The sequence below is a fragment of the Aquarana catesbeiana genome, linkage group LG01 (genome assembly GCF_042186555.1).
Source record: "Aquarana catesbeiana isolate 2022-GZ linkage group LG01, ASM4218655v1, whole genome shotgun sequence".
Taxonomy (NCBI): Eukaryota; Metazoa; Chordata; class Amphibia; order Anura; family Ranidae; genus Aquarana; species Aquarana catesbeiana.
Window position 1 is genome coordinate 361,968,117 of NC_133324.1, and position 18,270 is coordinate 361,986,386.

Sequence of the window (18,270 nt, forward strand, 5' to 3'; positions counted from 1 at the left end):
GGATGGGGCCCCTGCTGCTGCCTAGTACTCCATTCTCCACTTCTCCTGGCTGACAACTCCCCCCAGTGGCCTGTTACCTCAGCTTATATGGGAGGCCTGCCCCTTGCCAATTCCAGTTGGGGATTGGTCAGGGCTCCTCACATAAGCTGCCTGCCACTCCAGTCCTAGGCCCTGCCCCTCTTTCAGAACATTCTCCCTGGAAGCAGAGGAGGCACCTCAGAACGAAAGCACAGGTGGTCACACCCACTGCTGCACTAACCACTCTCTGCCCTCAGATCAAAACAAGCAGGCCTAGCCTGAAGCATAGGCCTGCCTAAATTTACTTGAACTGACAGTTTCCCTTGCAAAATCCTCACTCTAGCATCTACCTATGGTAGAGGTTGCTACATTTGATTTATGAATGGAACAGACCTGTCCATAGTGACCTCTGTCCCATGTTTCTTGTGCTAATTTTATTTATTTTTTATTTTGAATACGCTTAAGCTTAACAATGTAAGGAAGGGCATATCATAAGACTTATATAGTAATTGCCATGTAGGACTTCATCCATGGTATGCTTTGCATCCAATTTAGGACCCAGCAGAAAAAGAAACTTAATACAGTACAAAATTACTGTTTTATACAATGTTTGTTAGAAAGTATAAGGGATAAAACAGTGTGGAGTGGGTTAATTAAAAATATAAAATGTTAAGGTATAAAATATAAGATGTGAGCATACACCTCTAGCATCATACAGTATAATATAATTGTATTTTGAAATAATCTTTTCAGTTGGTTATAATAGGATATCAAGGACTAAGACTAATAAAATAAAGTAGGAGAAATTACATTCTCGTTTATGACACCACACCAGATTTGCAGTGCCTTGAAAAAGTATTCATACCCCTTGAAATTTTCCACATTTTTTCATGTTACAACCAAAAACATAAATGAAACATAAACATAAATGTATTTTATCAGGATTTTATGTTTAACCAACACAATGTGGCACATAATAGTGAAGTGGAAGGAAAATGATAAATGGTTTTAAATTTTTTTTTACAAATAAATGTGTAAAAAGTGTGGCGTGCATTTGTATTCATCCCTCTTTACTCTGATACCCCTAACTAAAATCTAGTGGAACCAATTGCCTTCAGAAGTTACCTAATTGGTAAATAGAGTCCACCTGTGTGCAATTTAATCTAAATAAAATATATATATATAAATACTGTGAAGCCCTCAGAGGTTTGTTAGGGAACCTTAGTGAACAAATAGTATCATTAAGGCCAAGGAATACACCAGATAGGTCACGGATAAAGTTGTGGAGAAGTTTAAAGCAGGGTTAGGTTATAGAAAAATATCCCAAGCTTTGAACATCTCAAGTAGTACTGTTCAATTCATCATCCGAAAATGGAAAGAGTATGGCACAACTGCAAACCTACCAAGACATGGTCATCCACCTAAACTGACAGGCAGGGTAAGGAGAGCATTCATGAGAGAATCAGCCAATAGGCCTATGGTAACTTTGGAGAAGCTGCAGAGATCCACAGCTTAGGTGGGATAATCTGTCCACAGGACAACTATTAGTCGAGCACTCCATAATTCTGGCCTTTATGGAAGAATGGCAAAAAGAAAGCCATTGTTGAAAGAAAGCCATGAGAAGTCCCATTTGCAGTTTATGAGAAGCCATGTGGGGGACACAGCAAACATGTGGAAGAAGGTGCTCTGATTATTTGAACACACCTTCCCCACCATGAAACATGGTGGTGGCAGCATCATGTTGTGGGGATGCTTTTATTCAGCAGGGACAGGGAAGCTGGTCAGAGTGGATGGGAAGATGGATGGAGCCAAATACAGGCAATCTTAGAAGAAAACCTGTTAGAGTCTGCAAAAGACTTGAGACTGGGGTGGAGGTTCACCTTCCAGAAGGACAACAACCCTCAACATACAGCCAGAGCTACAATCAAAGATCAAAGCATATTCATGTGTTAGAATGGCCCAATCAAAGTCTGGACCTAAATCCAATTGAGAATCTGTGGGAAGACTTGAAAATTGCTGTTCACAGACACTCTCCATCCATCAAGATGCTTGATAAAGGAGCATGGTTGCCATAACACATGCAGCACGCATGCTCTGAAAGCGTCGCACTTTTGTGACGTCATTACCCCATGCCTCTCTGTTCCATGCTCTCCAAGCCTCGTTTTGGATCACACACCGCACGCCTGTTTCTCCATCTATAGTGGTATCAGCAAAGACTATTTTGCATCCTATGTCCGCGGTACCATGAGCGAGGGCCTCTGAGAGTCTACCACCTTTTTCGGATATCCACTTCATGTGCCTGCTACACCTCTCACCAGCTGACCAGTAGAGGAACTGTGACCTGGCTCCCCATCCTGCTCCTGGGACTCTTTCCTCTACAGATGTGCATGCTTTTATCTTCGCCCATGTGAGTTGCCATGTGTCTTTACTATATAAAAGTTTTTCAAAATCTCCACACTTAGAGGCGCCTCTTTTCCTTGTTTATTTTGCAAAGAAGAATAGGCAAAAATGTCATTCTCTAGATGTGCAAAGCTGATAGAGACCTCCCCAAAAAGACTTGCAGCTGTAATTGCAGTGAAAGGTGGTTCTACAAAGTATTGACTCAGGGGGGCTTAATGCAAATGCCCATCCCACTTTTCACAGATTTATTTGTAAAAAATGTTGAAAACTATTTATCATTTTCCTTCCACTTCACAATTATGTGCCATTTTGTGTTGGTCTATTACATAAAATCCCCATAAAATACATGTGTGTTTTTGGTTGTAACATGACAAAATGTGGAAAAATTCAAGGGGTATGAATACTTTTCCAAGGCACTGTAAGTACATTAGACCAGCTGGCCTGTTGTTGCTGTTCATTTGAAATACATGTTTAAAATAAATAGCTTACAATGAACCTCTTTTCGTGCAGTAGTTAGGACTATCTTTATAAGTTTTTATTTAAAAAATGTTATTAATTTATTTTGCATCCATCATGCAAAGATGAAAACCAACATTTCATAGTCAAACAGAGGGTGAAGAAATCATTAATAGACGATTCGTTCATTTATAAAACTTTATCAAAAGTCATTCAGATTACAGAGTTCCATGAAAAGTCCCTGAAGATGAGGGAGTTTAATACACTAAATGAGAAATATATTTAAAAGCCAGTTTACTGATTGTGCCTTGTGCAATTTGTGTGAAAAATCATTTAAAACCCATTCACCCTTAAGCGTTCTGTTTCGGTGCATTAATGCCTATTTATGTACATTGAGGCACACGTTAATATGTATTACATTAGGGCTGCTCATTCTTTATGAATGGGCGGCCAACACACACAATAGATACAAAAAACCTATATGACCTTTTGTTGAATCTTATTTTATGAACTGTGGTGTACTGCAGTGTATTGTGCATTGGTCACTAATGTACATTGCGTCATTTACAAAGAATAACACCACAATGCACCTCATTTAGAGCAGGTTCATTGCCATCCATTGTTTGAACGAGCGTTGCCACAATGCACAAATATGGGTGGACCATAATGTGTTGAGAAAAGAGAAAAATATGCTTTGCTGCTGTATGTAAAGATTGATGTAATTACAACATCATAATCACTTTATGTCTGCTATTTTGCAGTATTACAGGTAACTCTGCACAACTATCTTAGTCACTGACCCTGTCCCAGTAGAGATCAGATTCTAATGACTTTGAAAAGCTCTGTCATTTTCTACAGACACAAACTGTTAACCTACTAAATACTTTTTCGGTTTAGCATAAACTTTCTGGAAACAATGAAAAAACATACTGTATATATTAAAAAAGCCAATCATTTCTATGCATTTCGCCATCTGTCAGTTCACAAATGCATTTACTATTCACGTAGGAAACCTTTTTATGATACACAATGCGTTATAGTCTATGTTTTAGTAGATCTACCATAAACAGGGAAAATTGGGGAAAATCCTGTTTCTGATTCACACATATTCAGGGAGGCAATCTTCACCAAGAGGTGTGCAATAACATATGTGACCTAATATTTTACCATGAACCACATATACAGATAAGGAAATGCATTAAAACATTACTAAATTTCAGCTATGCAGATATTTTCACTTAAAGCGTGGTTACAGGTTTAACTACAGTAAACATTCACTAGCCCCCTCTCTCTCACTTCCCATAGACTAAACTACAATCATCGCCTCCCCCCCCCCCCCACCCATCCTAGTTGCTTACTTACCTCTGTAGCATTGCCTCCTCTGGTGTTTAAAGTATGTCAGCAAATTCCTTATTGACCTTATATGAGTCCTTATTGACCCAAATGAGGATCTCAAGACTTGATACAAGGGCCAAATCAAATCAAAGGAGACTATGGAGACAGCAGTAAAGGCCTTTTTTTAGATAGAATGTGAGCTACAGCATTGCATTCATATAACAGAAGGTAATTACAATTACGAGTAAGTGGGTGGAGTCACATAAATCATTGCTTTTTGCCCCTTTTAGTTTAGTTTTTGCATCCAGATATACCTGTAATTTTACTGAACAAATAATACCAACTTGCATTCAGCTGTTTAAGATTTTTTATCAATGCAAGATATGGCTCCACCACCTCTATGGTGTGGGGCTTGCAAGTTCCCGAGAACAGTACAAATATTAAGGTCATTGTAAGGTGGTAGGGAAGTAACCAAAAACCTCATGTCTGATGTACTGTGAAATATAGATTTGCCTTCTTATAACAGAAAGTATTTACATGTCATCATTTCCAGCACAAAACCTCAAAAAGAAAAAACTCAGTTTCTGCTTATTGGTAAGTGGACGAGTCATGAAAATCATTTATTTTTGCCCCTTTTAGCCATCAGTGCATCCAAGAACCACTGGTGTATAGGACAGATATAGTCATAATTTTCCAGATCCAGTAATACCAACTTGCATGCAGCTGTTTCAGGTTTTTTAGCCTTTATCAGTGCAAGATATAACTTTACCCAGTCTATGATGCAGGGTCCAGAGGAATAATAGAAGTGTTATTTTACAGTGAGGTTGTACAAAAGGAACTGAAAAACCTACCTCTAAAGTCCTTCAGACTTCAGTGTGGTTTTATCTTAGAGGTTTGGGTATGCATAAGTTTAGTAAAAGTACACACATACTTTATTTCAAGTATTTTTTTTAAAGAATATTAAGCATAAAGAATAAAGCAGTAAAGCCATTAAAGTTTTACAAAATCATGTAATAAAGACCATAAGGAATGGAAGTAATAAAATAAAAAATAAAAAATGACAATCATAAACAAAGGAGAACAACCATACTGGAGGTGTAAACATATATCAAATACCACTGAAAGTGGATCAAATAAGTATTGTTCCGTAACTTAAGAAAGGGTAGTGCTGGGCTGTAAATCTCCTTGTCACCCCAATTGGGAACTGACTGTGGCGAGGAAGATTGGTTCATGTTGCAGAGCAGATACTTCACTGGATTACTTGGCAGTATATTGGGACAACTATTCTACTTAGATCACACACATAAAGGGGAAAAAAAATACCAGCATTTAACTTGGTTTGTCAACAATCAGTGTTGGGTTCTAATACCTCGGTAATTATTGAACTAAATTACAGATGTAGGTCTAGGGAAGCCTTAAGATGAAGTAACCAAGAATTCCAGCATTTCTGAAACAATTGGGCTTTATGAATTTTGAGTGCTAAAAGTTTTTCAAATTGACACTGTACATTTACTCGGGAGATTACTTCCTCCAGCTTGGGCATTACTAGAGATTTCCAATGACTGGTGAGGGAAATCCTAGATGCAAATAATATGTGGGCAATTACGGTTCTGCTTGTTACTTGGAATGTTTCTATTCCTATATTGAGAAGAGCCAATTCTGGGTTCAGAGGCAGCAATTATCTTCCAGTACACTCATACTTTATGTACGATTGTTTTGCTCCAAAAAGTAATTTGATAGTGACCTATATTATTTTAAATTAATGATAATTATGTGAAGAAAAATTGCGAAAAGCAGTGGAGGATGTCAACTCTAATTTCAAGCTTCAAATCTTACCTGTTTTTTGGCCCCAATTCAGCTACAGCAGTCCAGTTCCAGCTCTGAGCCAGCTTTGGACTGTGTCTATTATAATTGTAACATTTCAACAAATATACTACCCTAATGGTGGTGAATATTATGTTTTATAGCTTGTGTAAGGATTCTAGATATTGTAAGATGCTGTAGAAAAATACTTAATTGCCACAACAGGACGGAGTGATAATTTCTATACAACTATTTTATAGCATGTTAAGTTGAACTTTTGGCCTTCCAGAAAAATATTTTCATAGTACACAGGTGAGCTGTCTTTATTTTGCTATTTACTACCCTCCCAGTGTCTGCAACATCAGAGTCAAATTTTCATACAAAAATTGGATTGCTAGTACCTACACAGTAAATCACATTATATTTTTATTTATTAAGAAATCATTGATTGCACTGAAAAATATAATATTTACATAGTTGTTTGAGATAGTAATAACTAGAGCTGATTAATCTGAATAAGAAAGTGAAAGTCACATTTGAAAGAGTCAATAAAATCCAGTCTTGTAGAGGAAACGTAATGCTGACGATTTAACAGTTGGTCAGACTTTATCTGAACATAAAGTATGAGCTATTTTATTATATTAAGGTATCTTATCTATTTATTTGCTCTCGTAGAAAACAGGTGAAATGCTAAATAAGTTCTTACAGTGGGAACACTTATAATGAAAATTGGGTTTCACTGTATGATGCTTCTAAATTTGCCCCACTAATAACAGCCAGAAAAAGAGGGTTTGTGACTTTAAACAAGGTAAGTCTAGCATGGCTAAAAGATTAATCAATATAAAAAGACATGTTTTATTCAATACATTAAAAAACATGACATAGCAAAATGAGTACATACATAGTTAAATAATCATAACAATCACATATTATTAACCATTTTTTTAGAAAAACAATCATAGCAACTTGGAGATGACATACTGAGGTATAGGACAGTTGCCCATCATAAAGAATCGCTTAAAACTAAAGTGGTGGGGTAACGTGGGAGTGGATAAAATAAAACCATCTAAAAAGAAAATGGAATCAAAATTGGCCCGACGCATGCTTCACAGTTTCCTACCACAGCATCAGGGGCGAGTGCACCAAAGTCTGTAAAAAAGCATAAATAAAACAATATGGTCCACTAATAACAGCCAAACATTCAAATGCCTAATTGAACTGAACAACCAAGTTGAAGGGCAAGAATATAGTCCAAAAAAGCAGGGGAGGCAGCATTTAGATGGAGTTGCTAAGGTTAGGGCAGTCATCATTCAACGAGATTGGTAACATGGTCATGACTCATGGTGACCAATCACAGAGCTGAGATAGTAGTAAACAATGACAGCATAATTTGCTACTGTGACTGTAATTGGTCACAGTGATCACATGGTACCAGGGCCACTCACAGCGGGTCACAGATCATGCCAATGCATGCTCTCAAGAGCACACACCAGCAGCCGGGTAAGTCCACTGGCATCTGAGCTTCTCCCGTCCCGTTTTATGCAGTGGCAGGAAAGGAGGTGGTTGATTTCCCATATAATTTTGTATTTAATATATGCCCTTTATTATAATGATACATTTTGAATGCTAAATTTTGAATGTAAGGTGCAACAAGTTGAATGAATATTAAAATAATTGTAAAAGATCACCTTGTAAAACTATACACTATAAACTTTGTATAGATAAAAAGAAAACATTCTAAATACCTTTTTCCCTTTTTTATAAATGATCACATTCCCTCTGTTATCAGCAGCATAAGAGCTGGCAGGAGGAGAAGCAGCAGCACAATGAGCTTGCCAGTGAATGACTGTGCAGTGGGGGCATGTCATGACAAGTCCATTGGAGGAGAACTCACTGAGTTTCCAGCATAGCTAGAGAACTAACCATGATGTGCTTTCCTACTTAGTGTGGTCAGTTTTTAATAGGAAAGCAGAGGAACACCAAGGATTTTACATAAAGGAAGCAATACAAAGAGAACAAGTACATGGTACAGCAATTACATATCAGGAATATGAAGTGTTGGGGTAACAAATGCTTTAAGAAAATCTAGATAGGAAATAATATGCTTGATTATATGCGGGGATCCAAAGAAATGCAAGGTAGTGCCACTGCTACATACATGGCACTAAGACATGGAGGACAACACTGCTTTTATAATACTGTATATACTACATAACAGTAGTTTTTCCCTGATTGACCAGATGGTGGTCATAGGGTTAGTTTAATATGACTTTGACACTAACTCTGCAAATTGAAACTAAAGGCACCCTGTAAAAGAAGGTAAAGCCATCACAGAGAGTGGTGGGAGGGCGGGTATTCAACACACCCAGAAGTGTTTGAACCAAGCAGCAGCCTTAGTTCTGCAAGAGAGCAAGAGAAGACTGGAGTTACTCCCCAATAGTAAAGTACTACTGCTACTACTACTAGTATTCTTGTTTTACAGAATAAATAAGAAAAACTTCTGTGTTGAAACAGAAGAAAAGTGTTAAGATAAGAGATTGCCAAACAAATAACAATTAAAAACATAAAAACCCTTTAAAGGACAAGCATCGGGATGCCCTGACCCTGCCTGTGAATGCAAACAACTGCATCAAAATTGACATTTACAAAATAAAAAGAGTGTTTAAATTGTCGACAAAAGCACAGCTCCCGAATACTTTGTTCTGTTTGTAAATGAAGCAGCCGATGATTCCATTCATCTATACCAGACCCTTTTTCTAGATTAGGGTCTCAGTGGGGGACCCCACACAAAATATAATGGCATGGGGTTCCCTCTTTATTCAAACCAGGCCCCTCAGCTCTGGTTTTGATTTTAAGAGAGACTCCATGCAAAAATAAAGATGAGATCTACCCCAAAAATCCATACCAGCTTAATATCTGAGCATGCAGCCTTGCAAGTCATTAAAGAGGGTGTCAGTTTGTGTACTCCTCTGAACCCTACCGGGCCACAGTCCCTCCACCTTGACCATCCAGGCCTGGTGTTGGTGGGGGACTTATCAGAATCTGGAAGCTCTCTTTACACTGCCACCTCCAAGTAAATGAGTTAGGGGTAAATAGTACACCTACGCATTCACAAATAAGTTAAGTGTAAATAAGGACAGAGTCATTTTATTTTAAAAAACTCCCACAATGTACAACCATCATCAATCACATTGTCCAGCAATGATCCACATCAAACGTGGTGCCCAATAATCGCTGACACACATCTGTTCTTGCCACTTTACTCTGCTGAATGAAAGACCCAAAGAATAACCTCTAATGTCAATGCTGGGACAAGGTCATCTAGTGCCCATGTGAAGATACCAAATTTCTCCCCCCCAGGTGGAGTAGGGGATGGGGTGGAGTTAATAGTGATGCTTGCAGCATGCTGTACAAAAACATATGTAACATAGGAGTTTAATGGTAATACACTTTCTATCCTACAGTGAGATATGTGGCTAATGGGGATGTAGAAATAAATGCTCCAGCATTAGACATGTGCACACTGAAATATTTCATTTCAGAATTTCATTTTCGTCCGAAAAATACATTTATTTAGTTACTCCTGAAATTCATTTTTATTTATTTAGTTTTTCGTTAAAAATTGCAATCGTCCGAAAATCCAAATTAATTAAGGTCGAATCTGTCATTGAAGGCTTATGGTGTCTGTCGAATGTTCAAAGATTCAATGGAGCAGCTAAACTGTATGTGTACATTTCCGGTCTTAATTTTCCGCCTACAAGCTAGCTTTAGTAGAATTCTAATGTATGACTAGTAATAATTATATTTATTAAATATTTTACTAGTCAACCAACATTAGAATTTTTCTATAGCCTATGGGTGGATGCATTTGACCGTAAATGTATGATTGCATCGTCGTACAGTTTAGCTGCTCCATCGAATCTTCTTAGAACTTTCGACAGACAACATAAGCCAAAGATTCGACGTTTGTATGTTTTTCGTTGCTTTGTCAAATCTTTGTTGTTCATGTTGAATGGTGTACTCTACCCTAACAGTCAGCCAACTTTCACATTTGTTTCTCAATCTCCAAGTACAATGGCAGACGCGACATCCGACGTTGTGTCAGATATTGATATGGCATTATAATATAGAATCTATAATAATAAATCCCCACTCACAACACGGGCAGCCTCTGAGGCTATCACAACACTAGCAACACTAGTATCACTATCAAGTTCACAACACTAACACAATAGCAGCAGATTATTATGAAAAAGTTAAGTTGAACTGTAGCTTGCTTCACTATTGTTCTGCTGCTGTGCTTATGCATAATTGCTAAATAATTCAGGTACTCTGACAAACGGACCAGCTAAGATTGACTGTCTTCTGAAATGATTCAGTGTGTGTGTCTTTCTCTGCTAGCAAATTGTAAGTGAAAGTAAGTTGGCTGTATGTGTGTACTTAGTTCTAGCTATTTACTGCCCCTCCTCTTTGGTTACAATAGGCCAATAACATTCATCATCATCATTATTTTTATTTTACTTCCCCCACCCAATTTCAGCAGCAATCTTTTCTCTCTATGTCAAATCTTTTCTCTCTATGTTGAATCTTTTCTCTCTATGTAGAATAATCTTGGACTAACAGAGTAAAGGTTAGGCACATTCGAGCACAGGTTCGATAGACACAGATTGTTATTGTCAGAGTCATGTCGAATCTCCTATCTATATCGAACTGTTGTCGCAACGAAAACTAAAATAAAGCATTTGTTTATGTCGGATATTTCAGTTTTTGTATTCTGCACTTTCGTTATCGTTTGTTAAAACAATAACGAAAATACCTGAAATTCGGACGAAAATGCATTCGGACAAAAACGAATGCACATGTCTATCCAGCATTGGTGAAATGTCCCTGCATCACTGTTGTCACTAAAAGGAAAAGATGTCCCAACATCAGGGGTGTCACTAGAAGGAAAGATGTCCCTGCATTAGTGGTGTCATTGCAAGGAAAAATGCCCCTGCGTCTGTGGTCACTGTAAGGAAAAATGTCCCTGCATCGGTGATGTCACTGGAAGGAAAAGTGTCCCTGCATCAGTGGTGTCAACAGAAGGAAAAATGTCCCTGCATGATGGTGTCACTGAAAGAAAAAATATATATATTTCTGATCAATGACTGTGAAATAAACAACAATGTTGTGTTAGATGCAAATAAAGCTATTTAAACACTTTTCTTTATTGTGCACAAATGCTGTGCTTGCAATAACTTAAAATTGAATGCATTAGCCACACTATTTTCAATTTTCAACCTAGTCAGTTATATTTTCCTTTTTTTGCCTAGGAAGTTTTTGGAATGCGGCTTCTTTTAATACAGTATCATCCTACCTACATTTCCCTACCTTTGATGGAGAACTTAGTGCAGATGTATCTTTCTTCTTCAAGACTGCATCACCATCTGGACTGTTCTTAGAAAACCTGGGAATCAAAGATTTTATTCGAATTGAATTGGAATGTAAGTCTCTTTTTGTAACCCCTATTTAAGAACAAAGTCTATAACAGATTATAACCAGCTAAGTTTGTCTCTTGAGCATTTTGGAAATTAACTATGTTAATGAGATGACATTTCTACTACATTAAGCTGTATGCATATTGCTAAAACATAAGGTATTTTTCTTGAAGACCCCTGACCCAAAAAGAAAAGTTCTCTGTATTTATAAACTAGATGAACTCATAATATAGCTGCCAGTAGACCTTTAAATGGTCAGTCCACCCAAAATTCATATTTAGTTATTAAAACAGCCTGGTAGGTTACCTGAGGTTCTGGCTTATAATATGCCTTGAGTAAATTAACAGTAAGATCTCTCCAGCATTGTTCCCTTTTTTGTTGCTGTCCACCTGTGAGTTTTTGATGTTTCTGCCCACCTATGCATGTGTCACAAGCTAAAAGAGGTATAATGATCACGTTAAGTAACTCTCCTCACTAACCTTTGAAATGTGCAGTTAGCAAAAGACAGGGTCATAGGAAGCATTTGTATCATTTTAGTCTATGCTAGGGCATTCATCTTTCCCATTGCTATTATATTTTACTCGAATATAAATTATTATAATAAGTTAAAAATAAGTCTGTATATTCTGTTGCTTTTTTCCAGCTCCAACAGATGTGGTTTTTTCATTTGATGTTGGGAATGGGCCTCTAGAGGTCAGAATACACTCGCCAACTCCTCTGAATGATAGCCAGTGGCATTTTGTAAAGGCAGAGAGAAACATTAAAGAAGCTTCTCTACAAGTAGACTATTTACCACAAAAAACGTATGCTACTTCTTCTGATGGTCACATACGACTACAACTCTACAGTCAGCTTTTTATAGGTAAGTAGTGAATATCAACAGACACATTTACACAATCGAGATTATAAATCAAAATTTCTTTTATAATTACATACAACTAAAAAACACAAGGTTATAGCCTTTTCCTAAAAAAAAAAAAAAAAAAAAAAATATTATGTGGTTGTTTCTTCCCTTATTTGAGAAGTTTCCCATGAATTTCAGTCCTTATAACATCCACCCAATCATTAGAACAGGAAGTAGGGGAAAATGTATCCAGGGAACCCAAACAAAAATATAAGCATCATTACACCTCTGCAAAAACCTAAAAAAAGTTTAGGTGTTTTTAGAACTGTGAGTCCCACCCCTTAGATCACATGCCACTGTAAAAACAGTCTTTAAGAGTGGTATATATGCTATTGTTTATCTTTAATCTTTACAGCATTGGAGTTTGGGATTTTTTTGCCCATATTATATTATTGGCAATAAATGTTTTATGCTTAGAAATTACACCGTATACATACAATTGTATCATACAGTATCATACAGATTTAGTTACATAAAATAACCACATGAGGCAAGGGTGTAACATTACAAATAATGTAACTTGCTTTGCAATTATTTCAGTACAACTCAACCTATTGTCATAATATAATTAATGAACAAAGTGAATTTATATTAATAATTGACTTTTTGGAAAGTTTGTACATCAAGGGAAATGTATTGGTTAAAAATATAGAATGGTGATTTAACAATATCCTCTACACATTCGTTCTGTAGACTTCTACATCTATTTAAAAAGTAAGTCTGAATTTGAAGTGATTATTAACTTAGAAGTAATAGAATCAATTTATCATGGACGGTTAACTGACCTTGAATGTCTCCTTTTTGGATTTTGACTTCCTCTATTTATCAAAAAGGAGAAATTGATTTATTGGAATAATAGTCATTATAGGACAAGCATTTCCATGAATTACCTTGAAAATTAATTGTTTCTTGTTAAATGAAGTGTTGCTACTTTTTTGGAATTATGCTGCCCTATGTAAAGCTAATACCTTTAATTATCATAGTACATTTGTTTGCCATGTAGGCAATTTACAGCTATTCAGATATTTTGAATATATGCAGATGTGTTTCCATGATCCAATGAACCTGCAATTTCTTCCTAGTTGACTATGTCATTTTTAAATGTTTACCTGAGTATTTCAACAAGTCTTATATTTTAATTTGTTACCATAGTCATCTCTTGGAAATTGTGGAGATCTGGTTTATAAACATGTTGACAAAACATGGGACCCATCTCCCCTGGTTGTGGACAGAATGCTGCTAGCCCAATAGCATATATGAAGAGAAACAAAATACTCCCAAGGGCCTGTACCCAGCTTTCAAGTAATACATTTACTTGTTTTATATAAAATTATTATTTTATTTTCAATTTATATAAAAAATCATTAATAAAAACAGCAATATTAAAAGAAGGGGAGGAAGGGAAGGAAGGCTAATGAAAAAAGGGGAACAACAACATGAGCTCTGGCGTACGCAAAATGTTGCATGATAGATACCAATATGACATAGACATTGAACAATACACAAACAATATGTCTGTGAATGCTACGGTTAAGGATAACTCCAACGCATTTCAATCATAATTTTGTATTCGATCTTCTTCGGGTGATATAGACATCTATAACATATCAATACATAATATTAATAATATCATCATCATCATAATCATTTGAAAAGGACCTGTATATACAGGAATCCAAAATATTAAAAGGTCCTACCTTTGATAAAGGTATTTTTGATATTTGTTATTTTTGATATTTTGGATTCCTGTATATACAGGTCCTTTTCAAATGATTATGATGATGATGCTGATATTATTATTATTATTATTATTATTATGTATTGATATGTTATAGATGTCTATATGCCCCTGAAGAAGATCGAATACAAAATTATGATTGAAACGCGTTGGGGTTTTCCTTAACAGTAGCATTCACAGACATATTGTTTGTGTATTGTTCAATGTCTATGTCATATTGGACATCTATCATGCAAAATTTTGTGTACACCAGAGCTCATGTTGTTGTTCCCCTTTTTTCATTTGTCTTCCTTCCCCTCCTGCCCTCCTTTTGATATTGCTGTTTTTATTGATGATTTTTTATATCAATTGAAAATAAAATAATATTTTTATATAACACAAGTACATTTATTACTTTCAAGCTGCATACGGGCCCTTGGGAGTATTTTGTTTCTCTTCGTATATACATGTTGACAAGCTTTGTGAACAGACTCAGATGATACACAGGTATGAAACAAATCTCCCTACATACCTTTTACATGTATATCTGCTGTCTTCAGCTTTATATACTATTTAGAAAGTGCATGTCCTGTTAGAATTTTCTCTTCCTGATTCACCTGTGGGTGTGGATTCTTGCTATACACTGTGAGACACTGTGAGACAGCTGATTGGAGGAAAGATCACACCCCCACCCCACACATGCAGAGCTTGCCTGTGACTAGTTCAGGTTTGTGCTAATCTATTTATAGCTCCCTCCCTGACACAAACTTCAGGCTCCCGTCTTTTCTACTCTTACTTTGTTGCACTGAGTATTTTGTGCTCTGTCAAATCCCAGTGTTCTCTTTCTAATGCTTAAAATTCATCAGCAAGCCCTCCTCTTCCTCTTACAATAGATAAAGGGGAGCAAACAATAAATAATGAATGACTGAGTGATTCATTAGTTCCTATTCCTTATCACAGTGCACCCATGACAGCAGCACATTCAAGCAATGCTTTTTAACTCTTTCATCCCCCTTCTCTCCAATACATTGCTTCCCTGTATCCCCTTCACCTTCCTTATTCATCTTCTCCTCCCTCCCTGTGTATGACCTGTATGTGCTGTATCTAGTACAGCATTAACAAGATCAATGGTCCCCTCAATACCAGAATGTTTCTTAATTAATTTTTTTTAAAATTGTGGCAAAAATGGCAACTTACTGTACCATACAAAGTATCACAGCACTGGAAACTGAAATATGGCATATAAATTAGGGAGTATTACAGGCTGGTATTCAAGTGGTTACATTTTTTTTTTTACTTTGGTCTGGGTTGCTGTAAGAGAGACTCCCCCACACTTCTTGTCCTGAGGATAACCTTTTTACCAGACAAGAAGTGAAGGAATCTCTCCAACAAAGCCTCCAGGTACAATAAACAGTAAGAAAACATCTAAACTTATAAAAATTTTGGTTATGGATACAGTTTAATTGTCACGACTAATACTCACTGAGGCCAAGATGCCGAGAGCGGCTCGCCCTTACGACCACGCGCACCCAAGCCCCTGGAGATGATACAGGGAGCAGGGGGCACGTGGAGGCACGGGCTTCCGGTAACTGAGGGATCCCAAGAAGGCCTGGTGGAAGTCTTTAGTTGCTGGCCGGAGGTACACCGGCGGGTGCCGTTCAGGACTGGGGAACAAAGGAACAGGTAGTCCGTTAAGCAGGCAGCGGTCAGAACCTGGTTATCAGGCAGAGCAGAGTCTGTAACACTAGAAGAGGTCAGAACCGGATTATCAGGCAGAGCAGAGTCCGTTACACTAGCAAAGGTCAGAACCGGGTTATCAAGCAGAGCAGAGTCCATTAAACTGGCAGAGGTCAGAACCGGGTGATCAGGCAGAGCAAAGTCCGTTATACTAGCAGAGGTCAGAAGGGTATCAAGCTAGCAGCAGTATCCGTAGTACAAGCCAGGAGTTCAGCACAGGTTTCCAGGAGCAGAAGGAGATACAGCGGTACAGGGAGACAGGAACAGCTGACGACAACCCAGCAACCCGACTGGGCGCTGGAGCCGTCAGAAGTAGCCTCCCCGATGCGTGCGTCAGCGTGACGCGCTACTGGGCACCCGCACGGGCGACGGCGCGCACACGGGGACCACCGTGCACCCGCGCGCGCAGCACCATTGGGCCGAAAAACGGGTGTACGTCGAAGCGCTAGTCCACCGTGCATGCGCCCCGGAGCCCGGCGAACAGAGGCGACCTGGGTCTCCTGACATTAATATTTCCTGTTACCCTCGGGGTATTCTGAATTGTATGTTTTAAACTGTGTTGTTGGGATGCCATCACCTACATGCTCATATTCCAGTATTAAAGTAAATGAGCATAATTCAGCTTCTAAGAACTACTTGACACTGCCACCATCAATAATCGTCTTCAGTGGAGAATGAGTGGTTGATATTTTATACACTTTTTATAATGCATCTGAAGTCTGTCATCAGATTTTGAGGGCCTTTCAACTTTGTAAACATTTTTGTAAACCATCTCCTGGGAAAGAAACTTAAAAAAAGCAGTAACAAAGTGATGGCATTGACAGAAAGCTGCTGAAACAATAAAACAAAAAAGTAAAAATGTTGAAAGTGAAAGCAAAAAATAAGAGAAATCCAGTAGGAAAATCTATATTTTGGTGAAAGTGACATTGTTATAGCTAACTGATAAAGCGCAAAAATATTTTGATAAACCTCAAAATTTAAAGCACTACCATATTTTTTTCAGGAATGGCTATACTTTTCAGATTATGCTGCTTGTGAAGATTAGAAAATAAGTAACTACATAATCTCAATTTAAAGAATTGCATAACTAAGGAAAACGTTTGTCAGGTAGAATTACCTTGTTTAGCACTGCCTTCCTGAGGGTGCTATCAAATGGACAAGCAATTCACAAGGTATTAACTTTAATGGGCTGTCATTACTACACTGTGAGCGGAATACATTCACCTGGTGCTCAATACATCTTTTGGTTCAGCTGCTGTGTTTAATGAAAGTTATAAACCCTGTCAAACTGATTGCAAAAGAACAGAGAATAAATGATCTCCACGAACTAATAAGATTAAAGAAGAACATATGGACAGAAATGGGAAAGGTGTGATGCAGCACAATTTAAGCTTTTAAAGAACTTTCTTTTAATTTCAGCCACTGTTTTTTGTGTTTGTGACCATTTTCAAGGCTGGGATCTAGAACTAAACTATGTACACTGAAATCTGTGCCTTTTATTTTAGAGAATAAAAGGTAGGAGAAAATGTAGCAGCAAAAAGATAATGGTTCTAAAGTACTATGTTAAAAACTATAAAAATAGCAATTCAGCAAATTATACCACAACACCGTTGAAAATTATATGGTAATTTTTTCTTCCAGCCTATGAAGGCTTAGTAATGACACGTTGAAAATACCTAATTTTTTTTTTTTTCTTGAAGGGTTATAATGTAACTTTAAGATGTCACAAAATAAACTGATCTATTGAAAAAAATGTAAATGATGTTCCTAGAACAATTCCCAAACAATAGGATGACTCATGCCTTGTAAAAGAATAAGAGCATCAAATTTCATAAAATGTTGCTTGTATGTGGCATACATTTCAGTTATGCATTGCTCAAGGAAAATATCAAAAGATGTTCATTGTCTCCATCTGTCGCTGAGTTTTAGGATAAGTTGTCAGAGCAAATTTAGATATATTAAATCAGTTTGGAGGAGTTGGACTAAACATGCCTGAAATTTAGCAGGATTAAATTAAACTGCAGTGTAAACAATTTAAAATAGACAGAGTTGGTTTCTGTGTTACATGACATGACATTAAAGATCTATTAAAACAGTAAAACTTTCATTAAAGCATATGCAAAAGTTTAAAGCTATCGAAAAGTAACAGAATTTTCATTAATGTTGAAATAAGTTGGGATGTCAATAACAAAGACTCAGAAAGATATATATTTAATAATATCTACACAGTATATATATAGGCTACAACATCAATTGAACCTTTAGGTTCACTTGCACCCTTTTTAAAGAAAACCAGCAGATAGGTTGTTCCAAACATCTTGGAGAGCTAACCACAGATCTTCTCTGGATGTAGGCTTCCTCAAATCCTTCTGTCTCTTCATGTAATTCCAGACTCGACGATGTTGAGATCAGGGCTCTGTGGA

At 37.2% G+C, this 18,270-nt stretch overlaps 1 protein-coding gene across 3 annotated transcripts in view; it reads left to right on the forward strand.

Annotated features, from left to right (window-relative positions):
- The window catches only part of CNTNAP4 (contactin associated protein family member 4), a 634,720-nt gene that overhangs the window by 552,984 nt on the left and 63,466 nt on the right, over positions 1 to 18,270 (forward strand). For all 3 annotated transcript variants that reach the window (XM_073632963.1, XM_073632962.1, XM_073632964.1), the window contains 2 exons: positions 11,325 to 11,495; positions 12,133 to 12,351. In XM_073632963.1, the coding sequence (XP_073489064.1) occupies positions 11,325 to 11,495; positions 12,133 to 12,351 (390 nt within the window). The remainder of the gene's footprint in view (positions 1 to 11,324; positions 11,496 to 12,132; positions 12,352 to 18,270) is intronic.